This window comes from Pinus tabuliformis, chromosome 6 (assembly GCF_031772625.1).
Source record: "Pinus tabuliformis cultivar Carrire ecotype Pingquan chromosome 6, CPIR1, whole genome shotgun sequence".
NCBI classification, from domain to species: domain Eukaryota; kingdom Viridiplantae; phylum Streptophyta; class Pinopsida; order Pinales; family Pinaceae; genus Pinus; species Pinus tabuliformis.
In genome coordinates this window covers 775,528,685-775,544,148 of record NC_142292.1, presented here as the reverse complement: position 1 = coordinate 775,544,148, position 15,464 = coordinate 775,528,685, and the positions used below count along the sequence as shown (strand labels likewise).

Sequence of the window (15,464 nt, the reverse complement as noted above, 5' to 3'; positions counted from 1 at the left end):
TTCCGCCAACTCCAGGCACACCATAAAGCAGTCACAAAGATCGGCCTCCATGATTCTCGCTGCCTACCCCACCAAACGAAAGCAGCTTGAGTAGATGCATGTGAAACGAGAGGAAATCCATATAGAAAAGCCAGATCCTGCCATATTCGCAGAATGGAGTTGCATTGAAAGAACATATGAAAATTTGATTCCTCTGCCGATTCACACATTTGGCGTCTGCTCGGCCCATGCCAATTTCTTTTCCGTAAGTTCTCCCACGACAGGTTTTTATTATAAAAAACCAACCATGTGAAGTAAATGAACTTGGGAGCACACCTTGTTTTCCAAAAAGCTGTAGTAAGCAATGGATAAGAGATATAAGAGATCTTTCTTTTAGGTTATAGCTGTTAAATTTTAGAGTTTTGGGTATCTAAAAGGTTCTTGATGATATTGAATCTATTTCAATCATAAAAGAAAGATTTAAACACTCTTATGATGAGATTTGAAAAAATAAAAAATCACCCCATTACAATTAAAAATAACTTTCCAAATTTATAACATATAAAATTCATCATAAATTAAAAATTATTTTTATTAAAAAATAATATTACATCCAATTTCCAACCTGTCATTTTTTTAAACATAATGTATTATTTTTCACCAGGGTTTTTAATTAAATGTGCTCTAGGGGATGTTCTTGATTTCTTTTGATCAAAAAAATCTCCACACTGTAGTATTATTAGTGATGTATAGCATTATCAAAATCAAAAAATTCTCATTCAATCTTTTTCTTCTTATTAATTTTAAAGAGGGGTGTAAATAAATTATTAAGAAAGTGTTTATATATATATATATATATATAAAGAATTTGAAGTTAATTATTATTTATTTCCATAATTGTTTTATTTTTCCTTCATATATAATAATTTTAAGATTGAGAATTAATTTAATTTGTTGTGAATCTAGTGCTTCAACTATATAATTTTTGGCTAGGATAAAATTTTTAGTTTTTTAAACTTTAGATGTGTTTTTGAATGTATAAATAGATTTGTGCCTTGCAAATCCCTTGAATTTTAGGCAAAATTGACCAGGAAAAAAATGCATGGAAAAGGGAAATAACATCTAGCAATTAGACTACAACTTTTGTCATTTAGGAACCTAGTTGTGTCATGCAACAAATATCAAACATTGCTAATAAGTGCATCTAACTTGTAATTTAGGTAGGTAGTTCTGTTAATTTGATTTGTTATATTACTTGACAAGGAGTAACAAATTTTACATTATGACAATTGATTATATTTGGATTACAATATAACATAATTAACTACTTAGGTAAATGAACAATATGAAGATAACTACTACTGCATTGAGAACATAATTTTTCCAAATGGACAATAGATTGAATTGAATTGAATTCAAGCAAACGCCATTTCATTAGTTTATATATTGTCTTTCACAATCCTATTCCTATTTTAATTTCACACCATAGAGGTGCATCCCCTCATTATTTATTCGAAGTGTTGTTGGGGTTGGCTTGGAATATGCAATGGGATGCAATGGGGTGATGAAGGATTTGTTGTTTTTGCAACTTAAAGAAAAAAAATAAATTATTAGGATAGAGAATCTTAATATTATAAGCAAGTCATGAAACAGATAAGGAGAGGCACTATGAATTTACCTTTGCAACCACATCTATATGTTTGTCTCAAAAACTTTAAAACTTCACTAATCTCTATTTCCCTATCTTAATCACCTTATTTATCTATATCGATTTACTTTCCTCTCCCAGTCAATTATTTATGTTAGTTGAGGATTGTTTGAGGGTAAAAGGTGGTGGAGTTTTATATAATGTTTTTTTTATGTTATTATTCTCTATTAGCAGGTAACCAATACTTCTTATCTAATTTTTAAATGAAGTCTACGCTAAATAGTTTAGAATAGTTTTCAAATCAATATCATATGAATTCATATTTAATTGCAACAAATAATTTAGAAGAATTTCCATATTAATGTTACTTAGATCACTTTATTTTCTAAGTTCTTATCTTTAAATCTATACTTAGTTTAATTTTACTACCCTCGATACTAGTTCCAACTTTTCTATTTTTCCTTGTTATTTTAATATTTACAATTGTTGTTTTGTAACTTCTATGCCGAGGAAGAGAAGACAATGAAACCTTTCATCTTGTAAGAGTAGTGGTTAGTAAATCTTACTCACACTAATTAATTAATGTTTTTCATATGGATACAAGCTAGCAAGTGCCATGGAGTAAATTCTTTATTAAATCTAGCTTCTATAATTCTTTTTAAATATCCACATTTTTTCATAAATTTAGTATTTTAGTCATTCATTTGTTCATATATTATTGAACTTATTTATTTTTCTATTTAATCTAAAATACTAAAAAAATGAATAAAATCCCAAAAAATGGTTTAATCTAAAATACTAAAAAATGAATAAAAACAAAAAAAATGGTAAATGAAAATGACTCATAGTTCAATTGATACACTCTATGGCAACTAAAATTTACAATAAAGGCTTAATGTTATTACATCAATTTACTATATATGAGCTCAACATGTCACTTGTAGGAATTGAATCTAGGTGAAGAGGATGACAATCATTCCTTCCCACCACCTAAGGTAAACCCAGTTGAGAGGATTATAATTAGAGATATAGCTTAGTACATTGATTTTGACCTCTAGTCCATAAAAAGTTTAAGTTTCAACACTAGTTTACAAAGATAATAACCCTCTATAGCCATGTCAAGAAAAATATACATTAACAAATAACTAAACATGTATAGATATTGTTAAATACACCATTCATACAATTCCACTACATGGAAAGATGGTTGAATGATACAAATTTATGGTTTGTATCTATTCATTTGGAGATGTCACAATCATTCATTTGTTATATAAGTAACATTCTTCTACCATTTGTTATATATGTAAAATCTCAGTTGTTTGGTTATACCAAGTAAAAGGATTGTGATCCCACACCAACTTGCACTACAAGGGATAAGCATATAGTCTTAGATGCACTCCATCTCAATAGCATAGATAGTCCTAAATGCTCACATAGTTTTCCCTTGTGCACCTCAAAGGTTATCAATTTGGAATGAGTTGTTTTGAAAATGAGTTTCTGATTGTAGCAAGGAGCATAGGTTTTCACTTCTTTATTTTGTGATTACCGCCAAAATATGAATTTGACGATTCATGCATGTTCAACTTCATAACCACATTTGCAAATCTTGGACCATTGGAATAGTGGAAGATTGGCGATTCCTTTGTGAGTATTACTAGAAGATGGTTAGTTTTTTTATTTCTAATTGATAGCTCCGATGAATGCAATATCTTATATGTCTTCAAATAGTTTTTTGAAATGAGTAAACAATAGGAGAGAAATTTTTTGTGCTTGGCATATGGAAGTTAGCTAGAATTGTTTTTCTTGAATCTTTTTAATTGTGCCTTTAGCCTCTAGAAAAAGACAATTGGTTAGGCTAAAAAAAATAATAGAGAAATTACATTTTATGTTTAATTGAGTAAATTTAAAATTAAAATGACCATATTGATTTTAAACATGTTTAGAAAATAAAAAATTAAGAAAAAACATTCAAATTCTATCATCTCAACAAATTAAAATAACTAAGAAAATTTAAGATTAAAATGACCATATTAATTTTAGATAGATTTAAAAAAATTAAAATTAAAAAAATCTTTAAAAAAATTGACAAAATAAATTAAATAGAAAACAGAATTTGAAAAGAAGTGTGTTATCCTCCAATGCTCAGTGCATGTATTATCATCACACTCTGGTTATTATTTTCATTCTAATAACCCAGAGGACATTGAATATCCTTAATCACTAAATTGACAGGTGTAATAAGTTAATTGAACATCTCCAAAACTCGTATCCATAACAAATGCAATAATGTAATTATCGCAAATTTTTATCTTGAGCATTTTTCCTGGTAGAATAAGTTAATTTTGGGGGAGAGACGTGTCGATACAGGGATTTGACAGTGAAACAATCAGTAATCGATTCATTAAAAAAAAATTAGATCCTTAATAGTAAATGGACAAGTAAAATAAGTTAATTTCGGGAGAGAGACGTGTAGATAGAGAGATTTGACAGTGAAACCATCAGTAATAAATTCATTAAAAAAAAAAAAAGGTTAAATCCCCAGAAACCATAATCTACATAATGATAAACCCATGCTTTAAAGAGCCTTGATCTCCAAATCTCCCACATCATTTTTTTCAGAAATAAAAAGCAATATTGTATTATATTGAGAAAATATAACAGAGCAGATTGTTACATAATTCATATGAGGAAATAGCTCGAGGGAGAGGATCCTCGAAGAAGGAAGCAGATAATACATGTATACAGATACTTGAAGGAGAGCTGTACCCGGTAGATGAGCAGATTCAAAGCAGATATAGCAGATACGAGCTACATAATCAGGAACATGTAGATGAGCAAATACATAAGCATATACAACAGATACAATGCAGAAAACAAAACAGATACATGAAGGAGAGGCCCCTTATGCCAATATGACACATATAAGCCGAACAAAAGCGATGAGAAGCCAAAAAGGATGAAAAACTGGATCAGTGGATCAAAAGCCTGGGAGAGAGAAGTCCTGGATGAAGAAGGATTCCCCTCCAGACCTTACCTCAAGGGACCAGGAGCCTGGGACAAGATGGAGACCATCCTTTGACAGATTGTCGGCACGCCAGTTCTGAGCCCTGTAGATGTGCTGGATGGAGCAGTCTTGCAAAAGGCCCCAATATAACATGATCCTGTCCATCCAAACAGATAGGTGGGGACACCTGATTTGGCTTCTACCATTTACATGATCGACCATGATTTTTGAGTCTCCAAAAATAGAAATGGCATTTATATCAAGAAAAAATAAGGCAAGGAGACCAGCAAGGGCCTTTGCCTCAGCCAAGCTGTTGGTGCCATTTCCTGCATTCCAAGAAAGACTGTAATGAAGACTCTCGTCCATAAGAATGAGAACCCCGCAGCCACATGAGTTCCGCTGGGCAGCGCCATCAAAAAAAGCCTTTGGGAAGCAGGCTTGAGAGACCACTTGAGAAACTTCGTGTCCATTTCGGATTGATGCTGTCGATTTGGGAAGCTTTTTCGGAACTGTGTCATAGATGGAAATAATGTGTTGTGAAATATCAATGAGAGGCTCTTTTACATTATTGAAGATAATTCTGTTCCTCCACTTCCATGCACACCATAGGACAATAATAATGAAGGGGCGCCATATCTCTCTCTGTCCACTCCACCATTCAAAAGCTGCGAAAGTAGAAACATGATTGACTAGGGGGAAACCATACAATGTTGCCAGTTCACGCCATATTTGCTGAATGGATTTACATTGGAAAAACATATGATAGTTTGTTTCTTCTTCTGAATGGCACATGTGGCATCTGCTCGGCCCGTGCCACTGTCTCTTTTTTAAATTCTCCTAGGACAGATTTTTGTTGTTAAACACCAGCCACGAGAAGTAAATTAATTTAGGAGAGCAACCTGTTTTCCAAAAAACTGTGGGGAAGATGGGGCAAGAAATCGTGGGCAATAAACCTAGCAGGTCAGTATATATGTCCTTGACGCGAACCTGTATGTCAGTAGAAGGCACCTTCCAGATGAGATAATCATGCGGATTAGACCTGTAAAAACCACAACTTCTCAATACATTTGTGACAGTGTTCCACTGATTTTCCATATGCCCCGATAAACCTAGATCCATGGTCGATTTCCATGAAGGGAGGGGGCCTTGCCATCCTGAAATAAGCTTGTCCCATGTAAAAAAGCCTTTGTTGTGTAGGAAAAAAAGGATGTTTTCGGGAATGGAGATATTCTCATGCCCGCTCATGATGGGGTCAAGACCAATGAAGATATTGCTGCCAGATTGTAGGGACCATCTCAGATTCGATAGGAAGTATTGCTCGATCTTGCGGAGGCTGAGCCATATCGCAGAACCATTCCTGGCTCCAATCCTTCCTAGGCGAAACCAATATTCCATACTCTTGCCTCTCATATATTTTAAGTTAATGGTAGTGCTCCAGGGCCCTTTCCCAAAAATTCCCCTCCATAGCGACCTGCACAGAAGTGCTTTCCCGAAGGCCCTCAAGTCAAGCAAGCCCCAGCCACCTGAGGATTTTGGCCGAGAGATTTTCTTCATGCTGGTGAGATGATATTTTCCTTTTACCGATCTACCTCCCCATATGAAGTTTGCGGTCAACTTGTTCATTTTCTGTATGATGCTGGCCGGGAGAAAGAAGATGTGGGCCCAATATACTGCAAGTTGAGATAGAACGGCTTGGGATAAAACGATTCTGCCAGCCAGGGATAGATATTTATATTCCCAGGCGGAGATCTTTTTGTAGTATCTATCAATAAGCCATTGCCAATCGTCCTTAGTGTAGCCCTTTGCCTTTAGCTGAAAACCCAGGTATTTAATACCGTCCTTGAGTGATCTCGCTTCTACTCCAAACAGCAAAGATATCCATTCCACTGTTTCCATGTTGGCATCGTTGTGGTAGAGAGTGGACTTAGACTTGTTTATCTGTAAACTAGTGGCGCTTTGAAACTTATTTAATATATCATTTAGACATATCCACGATAATCTGCACAGCATTGCAAAAATGAGCACATCATCGACAAACAAATTGTGCGAGATGAAGTTGTTCCTGCAAATCTTCACGGCCCTGCATCTGTTCTCAGAGACTGCCTTATTGATATGGAGGCTCAAAGAGTTCATTGCTAGGATGAACAACAGCGGAGAGAGAGGGCACCCTTGGCGCAGCCCTCTTTCTGCTATGAAGAAAGGGGAGGGAATTCCATTGATGATGATTGAATAGTTCACATTCTCGATACATGCCATGATCCAGTTGATGGCATTTGATTTCAGGCCAATTTTAGCAAGCAAACATCTGATGAAACCCCAGTCTAAACAGTCGAAAGCTTTTTGTAAGTCAATTTTCAGAATGGCAGCTTCTGTTTTATTGGAGACCATGGAGAACAGGCCTTCTTGAGTGTTTGCCACAGCGTCCAGTATATTCCTCCCCTTTAAGAAAGCATGCTGATCCTTTGTTAAGAAGCTGGCTAAGGTCGCTTTCAATCTTTCAGCAATGATTTTCGTGATGATCTTGAAGGATATGTTGCATAAAGAGATTGGCCTGAAATCATTAAAGGTGACTGCTTCCAAATTCTTTGGGATAAGAGCTATCTGCGTGGAGGAAATAATCTGATGAATGCTACCAGAGATTCTTGCTGCTTCGACCATTCTCAACAGATCTAATTTAATGATGTCAAAGAAGTGAATGAAGAAATCAATAGTCCAGCCGTCCGGGCCAGGACATTTATCCTTCTTAAAGGCCTTCATTACTCCAAGAAGCTCCTCCTCTGAAATGGGCTGGAATAGACTTTCATTTTTTGCGTCGTCAAACATCTGGGGAGCCAGGTCAATACCCCATAGGATATCCTAAAAGCTGCAATTTTCCTTTCTTTTGAATTGATTTTTAAAATGTCTCACAACTTCATTTGTGATTTCTTGTTGTGAGAAGAGAAAGCCTCCCTGACCATCACTGATCTTCCATATGGAGTTTCTCTCCCTTCTGGCATTTGCATACTTATGGAAGAATTTGGAGTTCTGGTCCCCTTCCTTGAGCCATATTGCCCTGCTTTTTAACCGCCAAGTTGATTCTTCCTGCTTTAGTAAAAATTGTTTCCTTTTTTCAAGTTCATTGAGACGACATCTCAAATTGAAAGGGAGCGAGTTGGTCTTCAAAAAATTTGAGATTCGGTCTAAGTCCTTTTGCACTTCTTGAAGAGCCATTCTGTCTGCGAGTGTTTTTTTGTATTGCCGTTCTTTACCACTTTCCTAATTTGGGACAGTTTGTCTCGAAATGTCATATGTGCATCATGGCTCTCCAAATCTCCCACATCATATGTGCATCATGCAATTCATAATGAAGAAGTGTGTTGAGTAGAATTCAGAATTCGGCTAAAAAATGGACCTTGAAATGAGGTGTGTTTCTCATACAATATCAGTGCAGGGGTTATCATCACATTAGTTGTTGTTATTTCCATTCTAAAAGCCCCAAGGACACTGAAAATCCTTAATAAGTAAAAGCCCCAAAGACACTGAAAATCCTTAATAAGTAAATTAACAGGTGGAATAACGTTAATTTTGGGAGAGACGTGTAGAAAAAGGGATTTGACAGCGCAACAATCGGCAATCAGTTCATAAAAATATTTAAATCCCCAAGAAACCATAGTCTGTGTAATGATAAACCCTTGTTTTAGAGAGCGGTGAGCAGTTCTCCCGCAAGATACATGGATGATGCAATTCAGTTATATCCTTCGCCTTCATCATCTCTACGTCTGCAAAGATTAATCAAATTTCGGAGGTGATAAAAACAGAGGCACCCTTTGAGGAAGGGGATTATGTGAGTGGCACGTCTTTGGTTATGTTATATAATCATAGCTATCGAGCAGGACAGTATCCTGCCAGAAAATGGCAGCCCTGCTTGGCAGAAAGGAAATAGGTGCATTGGGGTCGAAGGATTGAACATGTAATGTGTCGAGGATATCAGAGACATGTCACGGAAATTGGCGCCAAAAAAAAAACCTCAATCAGATTCTTAAACTTTATCATAATCTTGGACCTAAATTGTGTGATCACAGAGCCAGTAAAATTTTTTGCATCTTTATGTCTTATATTATGATCAAGATGCAAAGAATTGTACCTGACAGGGTAACAATTGGGCAAGGCAGCCCACTTCTCGTGTGGATGTCATCTGTCTCAACAACCCTTAGATAACAGCAAAATCCCAAAATAACTAAACGAAAAATAACTAAAGGAAAAAACCCATCGATTTGTTTCAGGGAGACTCATGTAGAATTCACAGCCACTTAATGGAGAAAGGACAGCTACCTGATGGTGAGAATTCTCAACCGCTGAACACTTGCAATTGTTGTTACCCAACATCCCCAGCCATGGTCAATACAGTGTTTCCTGTTATTACAAATTAAAAATCAAATTTAATAGAAGTTATAATGAAACTATAACATTCAAAATCTGTATCTAATAATAAAAAATGGATGATAATAGAAATTATATGTGAGTAGAGAAGAGCATGGAATTGGAGACGAAAAGGGCATATATTTTTTTTACCTAGAAATGACAGCTACCTGATGGTGATGATGGAGCATCCCACCATTTTCTGTTCTCATTTTTAGAATTCCCAGAAATCAAATTTAAATGGGAAAATTGATTTCGCAGATTATTACAAATTGTTTCCTGTTATTATAAATTAATACCACAAATCGGAAATCAAATTTAAATGGACAAATTGATTTCCCCAATTATATCAAGGTGAAGATGAAAACTATGATGAAGATTTTGACATACTTCACAATAAATAAGAACACCTTGGCCCATCGAACCCATCCCCTTTCAATGAACTCAGTCTTAGGAAAACGCTGACACAAATATCACAGAATTACAGACACAACATCCACGATTGAACAGACAGATATCACAAAATTGAACAGACATCACATAAAGAGACAATATATACACAAACAAACACGCAATATATACAGAGACACATACACAGAAAGCCCTCCACATAACAAACATACACGCAGCCTACCTAAGAAGCGGAACATAGTTAAATGGGGGAGCAGAACATAAATAAATGGGCGAATTAGTGGAAACTGCATGCTCAATGGATCAGTTGGATCTCAGCCGTTCAGTGATCCGACGGCTTAAAACTGTTTATCAGGAAATTCAAAATTCAATTGAGATGTTTTTTGCTTTTCTCCCCAGCATTCCTTTTGCTTTTGTGTTCCAATAGAATGGGGCCATACACTATTCTACAGTTGTGATTATGGTTTTAATAAAATTTAATGCAAAGGTGGCCCTAGCATGGAGTCTTTTTCTAACCTTAATTTTATTTTATAATTTATTATTATTTTATTTTATACATTGTTTGGGTAAGTTAATATTATTAAAGTGTTTGATCTTATTTATAGTCATCAACTAAAAGCATGTACAGAGGCCAATATTTTCTGGAAAGCCAAAAATCGTTTTGCTAAGTTAAGGACTAATTCTCATCAACTCCATTGTGAAATAAAGCTTTGGAAAAGGCCAAAAAAAGTGTGGGAGGAAAGAGTATGCATTTTTTGTTCTTCTGGAAAAGTGGAAACAGAAAAACATTTCATTTAGAATGTGAGGCCTTCAAAGACAACAAGGAAAGTTACATTTCATTTTAGAATGTGAGGCCTTTAAAGACAACAGGGAAAGTTAAGCACATATGTTGAGAGCTAGCTCTTGAGATAATCTATTTAGTGAGGGGTTTGTTTTGTTAAGAAACTGGGAGCATTTATTGTGAAGCTTCATAGAAAAAAGGTCGAATACATCAAGCAAATGAAGAAGCAATTTGTCCCATAAGCTATCTTTAGCCTCGTGGACGTTAAAATAATTTATTTCTTTCTTTCCTTCATGTAATGTTATATCTAACTAGAGGGTTTATTAATTTTTATTTTTTTAAGTGTCCCCAAGATATTTTTATTGTGAGGTTCTTCTTACTAACACTATAGAGATTCGTTTAGTCAACTCTCCGTTTAACGACGTCAGTGAAGATTAAAATAATTTCTTTCTTTCTTTCTTTTATATAATATTTAGGCCGATAGGCCTTCCTATGCATCAACAATTGTCAACACTTTTAACCTGAACCGTTTGATCAAGTTTGACAGTTTCAACCGTTGATTTGAAGTTCACTCCTTTTTCTAAATATATGAGTTTCTTTATTTTCACCTCCAGTTCTGTTGTGCATTGAACCCGGCCCTTTGAGTTGCATTACTGCTTTTTCCAATTCTTTTATCTCTTGAAGATATTTTCACTGTGGAAGATATTTTCATTGCTTTTTCCTTGACAGTTGTTGTTGCTCTTTTTGGCCAACACTGAGCTTCATCTACCATCACCTTACAAATTCTCATGAGAAACTTCACACATGAGATACTCTGTCCCCTGCAATCCTCGGAGCCATTCAAAGTGCATCAGTTCATATTGCCCTTTTTATTGAGCGGTACCATCTCCACAAATCTCCACTCCCTCGTGGTCGCCGCGGTGGCGCCTACGCGTTTCCTTCTCCCAAACACCACTAATTGGCGTAAGTTCTCTTGGCTCCCCTACTTCCACATACCAAACACTCGTGCATTCTGTAACATTCATGTCGCATTCAATATTTTTAATTTATAATCTGTAGAAATCCTTTCATGTTAAATCCTTTCGTCTTGTTTACCGTATTGTAATTGGCGACAGAGGCGTAACGTCTATACTGTATAGAATTATATGGAGAGTACTTATGTGCACGAGATTTGGGTTGGGCTCTACTAGCTCAGATGTATAGATATATTGAATAGACAACTCTTGTCATGCCTCTTGCGCTATTAGATACCTCTAAACTCAGAAATATTTATCTGATTCGGATGGTTTAAATATCATTAGTTATGGTCGTCATGTTGTTATAGTTGTTTTTTTCGTTTATTATAAATCGATATACGACCTCTTTATTGTATTTTCTTACAAATTCTCATGAGAAACTTCACACAGGAGATACTCTGTCCCCTGCAATCCTCGGAGCCATTCAAAGTGCATCAGTTCATATTGCCCTTTTTAGCCTAACCTGGTTGCATGTTTATCTGGAAGGTTACACAATTCAAATCCAATTACCAGATAGCATTACCAATCTTAAACAATGTCCTATGCAAACAACCTTGAACATATTTTACCAGATGGCAGTAGTACTGTACTGCCGGAAGCCTCTGCCTGTAAACCAACCGTTACAATTTATAACGAACCAGCGAACCACTGCAATTTGCAACGGATAACTTAACTGTTAAATTGCAATTTACCGTTTTTATTTCTTTTTTAACCTGGCAGTGTTGTCGCTGTTGACGTTCCAGAATCTTTATTCATCATTACAGGCATTTATAAAACAGAAAAACGTGCTGTCAAACGTTAAATTTCATTCCACGAAAGTTTACAACGACCCCCGTCAGTCGGCAATCGATGAGCTGTTTCTGAATTTCATATTTTGTTCAATGCGTTCCAGTGAATCAAAAGGCTTTGCTTCTGCCTAACTGAAGCACTCTCTCAAACTCATCTGACGCACTGAGCTACCACGTGCATAGTAAATTATACTCATGACTGACCGACTTTCTGTCTAGGGGAACTGGAACGCAGAAGAACTGACACCCCCTGTATGGAAAACTTAAGCAACTTCCACAGAGCAATAATGGGCCCATCTAAGGTGTAAAGTCCGGTACAACCCTGTTCGCACTAACAAACCAGAGCAGCTGCATAGCAATCAATTTCTGATAGAATGAGCACTATATTCCCAGTACCTTTCTCACAGCTGTTGGGCAACATCAATGTTTTCAACGTTCACTCAGGGATTACATTAGGGGTTCGCATAAATAAAGAGTGAGGAGATACGTACTTTTCGATTGACAAGGAGTTTGCAGAATATGTTGAATACTTCGTTGGTATGCTGGAAAATCTATGGAATAGAATCTGCTACAGTATTGATGGTCAAGGTAGATAATAAGGAGACGTACAGAGATTTCCTACATGAGATTATATATATTGTGGAAACTTTTGAATAGAATAGGTTGAGTATTGTTTGTAATGTTGGCTCAATATTTTAAATAACTTTATTTTAAAACAAAAAAATAAGTACAGATACATTCTTTATTATCATTTAATTATTAAGTGTGTATATATATATATATATATATATTTTTGTTATTATTATTTAATTATAATCATGACAACGAAATTTAATATTATCAGTAAAATTTTGATAAAAAACTGGATACTTCAATTTTTTTTTTATTTTGTTTATATTTATAAGTCTTTTCTTCCGGAAAAAGATCTGTGTATTTTTTCCTGGAAAAGATCTATACACAAGTCACAAGGAATGACATTAGACAAAGCAACAGTAGACATCGGCACCAAAGAACGACAAGGGCTAACGTTCACTGCAATTTCAAGAGTGCGTTCATTGGCAGACATTCAAATCAATCCAGCATTCCCATTCTCGCGTATTGCATAAATGCACAAGAATCCATATCTTAAGCATAGACAACAAGAGGAATCATTGCTTGCATCAAAATCTATGTAGGAGAATATACTCTAGCCAATCGTACAACCTGTTTTCCAGAATTACCCACATGGTAAACACCACTTGCTGCAATAACCAAATTTTACATACATTTGCTTTCTATTACATTTAACCTCATATGATTTTATATTAGCTTGAAATCATTTATTTTATTTCAAATATTCAAACATAATATTTCCCGCCAAGAACAGCAAGGTCTAGCATTCGCTGTAATTTAGAAATTTCTTTAAAAAATCATTTATTTTACTTCAGCGCTTTAAAAAACATGCTTTCGTCAAACACATCCATTGTCACTTACAATATTTTATTTTTTGATGGAAACAGGTATGGATACAGGCTATTTATGATTGTTGTATGAGTATTGCCAAGAAATTCAGCATCCTGCCCCAGCAAACATTGCCCATCATGCCTATATGATTACCTGCTCATTGTCAATTACATCTATATGTAATAAAATGCTCTTATTGTACATATGTTTAGAAGCCAACTAATACTTTCATTGTATATATGTTTAGTTATTAGCTACCAAACATGTCTCTATGTGTAGACCATATGTAAAATTTCAAAAAATACATTGCAAAGCATTTAACTATCTCCTGTATAATTGCTTGTGATAAACACACAATACCAAGTAAAATATTTAGAAGTATTCAAGTGTAATAAGTCTACTATGTTCCACCAAACATGATGCATAGTTATGGAGTGTCATAAGTTTTTTTGTACCTACAATTTTAATAAAAAAACTCAGTTTACATAGATTTGGGCTTTTGAGTGTGGTTTCTATTGTTCATGGAATGCTAGATGTTATGCTACTCACGTTAAGTTATCTTTGTTTCTTTTTTCAAAAAAGTTATATAGGAATATGTTTACCTTACATGGGCTTCTGCAATGACATTTATAGAGTGGTTAGTTGTTTGTTTTTAAAATAAAATACATTTACATGAAATTTTCTAATTCTCTTCTTTTCTGTTTCAGTCATGTCAGCATTTTTAAATACATGTGAATGAATAGAAAGTCTTGTGCTTTTCTTTAAGTATTTATGCTTTGACATGCTGCTTTGTTCTCTTTTTCACTTCCAGTATAAAGATCTTACATTCCCACTCTGTACTGTCTCCTATATCTTTTACTCTATTTCATATTTAATAAACTGTACAATATCAATAGTAGCGAAGAAGGTGGCCCGACCTTTTATAAAAATTCAACAATTCCAACTTCATAAATCTATCGGCCTCTCTTTGTACCTTTTAGTACAATTGCTAGTATATTTAAGTGGAAGGTTTATTAATTTTTATTTTTTTTTAAGTATCCCAACACATTTTTACTATGAGGTTCTTCTTACTAACACTATAGAGGAGAGATTCGTAGCCAACACTATAGAGATTTAGTCAACCCTCCGTTTAACAACGTCAGTTAGTGCTCCGCGTGTCCCTTTGCACCTTAAAGTGCAAATGTTAGTTTATCATGTTTTGACTTTAAACTTTATGTTATTCATTTAGGTTAATATTATATTTAGTATGTTATTCATTTAGGTTAATATTATGTTTAGTATTAAATTAAATTTATGATTATTATATTGTTATTTTTTGTTATATATTTTTTTTGGATAAGTTAGCAAGTTAACCATTCAATTTTTATATTTTTTATTTATTTTAATATTATATTTAGAATTTTGTTTAATTGTAATGGGTTAATATTTATAATTTGTTTGATCTAAAAACAAATATCAATATTTAAAATTTATTGGAATATTAATATATAAGAGTAATAGTTGTTATATTTCTTTTTTTATGGAGAGAAGAGTGAAAATTGTTAATTTATTAATTTAAAAATAGTTGTTCTTTGTCATTGATTATAAGTTAAATCAAAATTTGGCTTTAGTAGCTTGTTTAATTCAACTTTTATATAATTCAAAGAGGATCCAACAATAAACTCTTTAGATCTAGGATAAGCCTTGACTTCAAGGATTGTAGAGAACTTAGGTATTTTCCATGAGGTAGAGTAGTTGGTGGAAGGAGCGAATGAAGTTGACTATTGGTAAAAGGGGAATGGTGGAGAAGGAAGTTATAAAAGAGGTGGAGAGGGCCTTAGCTCAAAGAGAAGCAATAATTGTGGAGGGTGGGGATTGTCTATGGAAGTGTTGACCTCTAATCAATAATGTTGGGTGTTTGATAGGATACGACTTGTACACAAAGTTATACAACAATATTAATAGAGTCATCAATTCCCCTAAAGGAGTTATAGTTTCAAAAACTTCTTCATGA

The 15,464-nt window shown here is 34.4% G+C and overlaps 1 protein-coding gene across 1 annotated transcript; it reads right to left on the bottom strand.

Moving 5' to 3' along the window:
• Positions 1–31: 31 nt before the first annotated feature.
• On the bottom strand, positions 32–13,632 carry LOC149261020 (uncharacterized). Its single transcript, XM_089367259.1, has 11 exons — positions 13,625–13,632; positions 12,369–12,435; positions 11,933–11,986; positions 11,810–11,846; positions 11,704–11,719; positions 11,320–11,350; positions 11,108–11,206; positions 5,622–7,457; positions 4,665–5,366; positions 4,380–4,438; positions 32–137 (listed from the first exon to the last, which is right to left on the bottom strand). Exons 1-11 carry the CDS (start codon positions 13,630–13,632, stop codon positions 32–34), a joined length of 3,015 nt encoding a protein of 1,004 aa, XP_089223385.1.
• Between the last annotated feature and the right edge of the window lie 1,832 nt (positions 13,633–15,464).